The 3541-nt window shown below is 38.1% G+C and overlaps 1 protein-coding gene across 3 annotated transcripts in view; it reads left to right on the forward strand.

The window, feature by feature from the left end:
- The first annotated feature begins 2789 nt into the window (after positions 1-2789).
- PPIL6 (peptidylprolyl isomerase like 6) overlaps positions 2790-3541 on the forward strand; it is a 24130-nt gene continuing 23378 nt past the window's right edge. For all 3 annotated transcript variants that reach the window (XM_006777197.2, XM_006777198.2, XM_015572766.1), the window contains exon 1: positions 2790-3284. In XM_006777197.2, the coding sequence (XP_006777260.1) occupies positions 3231-3284 (54 nt within the window). In that variant the 5' untranslated portion in view covers positions 2790-3230. The remainder of the gene's footprint in view (positions 3285-3541) is intronic.

The following is a 3541-nucleotide window of genomic DNA, read 5'->3' on the forward strand; positions in this document are numbered from 1 at the left end:
GCGTCCCGGCTGAGCGGCGCCGGTCTGGTTGGACCTGAGCGTGCAGGGGAAATGTGCGGGTTCTGGGGGGGCGGGCATTCCACTTCGAGAAGGGCTACCTTTAAAGGGCCTTCCGAGCGAAGGAAGCCTTCACAACCTTGCGGGGCACAAAGGTAATTCCTCCCCTCTGCGTAGCCACACATTGTGTTCCACATTAACTTTTAACTGGAATTACAGATTTTAAAAATTCACGAAAAAATGTTTAGGAAAAAGCTACCAAATAATTAGCTGATTTTTTAAATTTTTTACAAACTCCCACTCCAAGTGATTTTTGAAAACCATTTGGGAAGTTTTTTTTATTATTATTTAAACTTTCTATAGCAGTCACTACATTCCAATCGAAGTAGGTGCTTAAGGGGATTTCTTCATAAATGACCAACCATCAGGTGCTTTGGAGAATACAGATAATTATTTGTAAACACACAGAATGATCTAGATGGAAAAACACTTTAATTGGAATGATGTGGCCAGGTCAGTGATGTTGCAACACACCTATAACCCCAGTGCCCGGGAACTGTAGAATGCAGCATGTCTTTGGGGTTTGCTCCAGAACTGATGCTTTAAAATTATGCCACGCTTCTCTCCTTCCCACTGGACACTAGGACAATACCTTATTCATGTTTATATCTTCCAAAGTAGTCAGCTGGATACTTGACACAAAATGTTCCCAAACAGAAAAAAATCTCAAATTGCTATCTTGCCTAGTCCAAGTCCACAGAGTTAAAGAAAAGTTTGTAATTATATCAAGTCAAGAAATAGTAACTAATTTGTGAAATAGGTAAAGTTTACATCAAAATGAAGAGAATAAGTGATCAGAAGGCTGTGGAAACAATATATGGATCATCAAAACAAGTAGGAATTGTTTGTGTTAGTTGGGCTGATAGGATCAACCTAGTTTTATGGCCTAAATTGTAATTCATGTGTTTGAGGAATTTTATCCCTTTGTTTTTCTCAGCAACTTTTATGAAAGCACGTGTTTTCTGTGCCTGCTCCACACTGTAGATAAGGTGTGAGCAGTGTTTTTGTGTAAAGTCTAGATATTAGATTATTAGGCCTTCAGTCCCATAGATTCTCGATGGCTACTACTCAGCTCTGTCTTTGTGGTGCAAAAGCACCCACAGACAATATGTAAATGAGTAGTGGTTTTCCAATAAAACTATTGTGCACACTACAATTTGACTTGCATATAATTTCAGATGACATGAGATATGATTCTTTTGATTTTTTGATTTGGCCTGCTGTAGAGCACACACTAAGTCAAGAAAACAATGCCGTTATTATGTTAGTAATGATAATTTCCCTTTCGTAAGCTTTTGCCTACTGTAGCTCTATTTGAATACGAAGACATCAATATAAGTTCAGTTAGTTCTATCTCAATAAAGGATCTGTGAAAATAAGTCCAATGTGATCATTTGTGAGCAATCCCAGATGCCTAAGTAACTGACAAAGATTCAGATTTCTAAAGAGTAAGTATTACATAATATACTAATTTGGACGTAGTCCATTTTAGAACAAACACTAAATTAGGAGGAAAGTGTGGTTAAGTATGCTCAATTTGAAAACTGTTGGGCTTATTAGTTATTCCAGGTGGTCCCTCAGTTCAAGACAGTCATCCTGCACAGTTGCCTCAGACTCCGCAGACCCCGGAATTGAGAAAAAAGCACACATCATCTGTTGGTTGGGGACAGTAGTCTAGGAAGGAAATGGCCAGATTGCCCTTGCCCTCTTCTGCTATCCCTAGTCCCAAGGCAAGACGCTCTCACATCCTGGCTATCTACCCTTGAAACGTGCTGGATCAGTGTCCTGTTAGACGACGATGGGAGAGGCCAGCTGTCACTCCTCCCTGTTGGCCCATCTATTCCTCAGACCCACTCAGAAAGGTGAGGCCTAATTGTTGTTGCCTCAACTACCTCCTCTTGCTTTAGGAGGAGGAAAAGTATGACAGATTAGGAGTTAAAACTTTTTATTTTTGACAGGGATTGTTAACTAGTAAGAATTTTCTCTGAATCACCAGATTCTAGTCAGGTTCTCTTGCCATGTTCTATCCAGGTTCTGTAGCCAGGTTCTGTCTCTAGGTTCTGTGTCTGGGTTCTGTGGCCAGGTTCTGTCCAGGATCTTTTGCCATGTTCTCTCCAGCGAAGTTCTGTCTCTAGGTTCTGTGTCTAGGTTCTGTTCTCTCTGAATCATAAAGACAAAATAATATGTTAAACTAAAACATGCTCAATATCTAAACCTAAACATATTTAGTATTTCTCTTTTTCGTAAGAGGTATAACCACAACAGTATCCTTTTGGTCATTCCCCATATATCAGTGAATTAAAGCAATAATTAAATAATAATTAAATAAGCATCTATTTATTTTAGTTAAAAGTATCCATAGATCCACTGAGGGTTAGTAAGAGTTTAACTTAGGAAAACTGGTTCTAAAAGAACATGGCATATATAATACTCTTTGTAATACTTTAAGCAATAAAATTAAAAAATAAATAAATACAGTTCCTCAAAAAAAAAAGATGAACAAAAATAGAGGCAGAGTAGCATCGAACAGGCTATCAAACTACAGCGGGAAGGCTGGGGAGGGTTGGGGGGCAGGAGGGGTGGTAAGAGATCAACCGAAGGACTTATATACATGCGTATAAGCATAACCAATGGACATAAGACACTGGGGAATAGGGGGAGCTGGGGGAATGTCAAGAAGGGGAAAAAAAGGAGACATATAGAATACTCTTTGTAATACTTTAAGCAATAAAAAAAATAAAAAATAAATACAGTTCCTCAAAAAAAAAAAAAAAAAGAACATGGCAGATCACAAAACTATTGGCACAAACTTGTTTATTTGTTCATTTGTTTATTCAGTTGCTATGTGTAAATGATCCACTCTATGCCAGATGTTGAGGCCAGTGGAAATATAGGAAAACAAAGACATAGTCTTTGTCCTCAAAGAGACAAAGAAGACGGAGCACCAGTATGGGCTGGGGAGTGACTTAATGGAAGTAAACACAGGGTTCTGGGTGGCTGGCAAGGGGCATCTAACCAGACTGCAGCTTAGATATGCATGGTATAAAATTTCTTGGAGACCTCATAAAAATTGGGGGAAATTATTACTACTTTAAAAAAACGTACTCTAATTGTTCTATTTTGAAACCTAGTGTCTGAAGACCAATTTTCCATCCAAATTTGATGATCCTATAATGGTTCCTCTTCAAGAATTTGCATGGGATCAATATCTACAGAAGAAAAAAAGGGTAAAGGATATTCGGGGTCGGGGAAATGAGCAAAGTTTTGCCTGAAGTATTTTTATGCATTGTTTTGGAAAAACTGAAGTAGTAATTTTAGTGCAACTAACTTTCATTTCTCTAAATCATGCACTTTCCCTAAATCATTTAACTCATTTACCAGGCTGATTTTAAGAAAAAGTAAAATATTTACAGGATTTTCTTTTGGAAGGCTTGTGATAAAGGTAAGTTTTAAACTCTCCATGCTGCTATTTACCCCTCTTTCC

The sequence above is a fragment of the Myotis davidii genome, unplaced genomic scaffold, assembly GCF_000327345.1.
Source record: "Myotis davidii unplaced genomic scaffold, ASM32734v1 scaffold68, whole genome shotgun sequence".
NCBI classification, from domain to species: Eukaryota; Metazoa; Chordata; class Mammalia; order Chiroptera; family Vespertilionidae; genus Myotis; species Myotis davidii.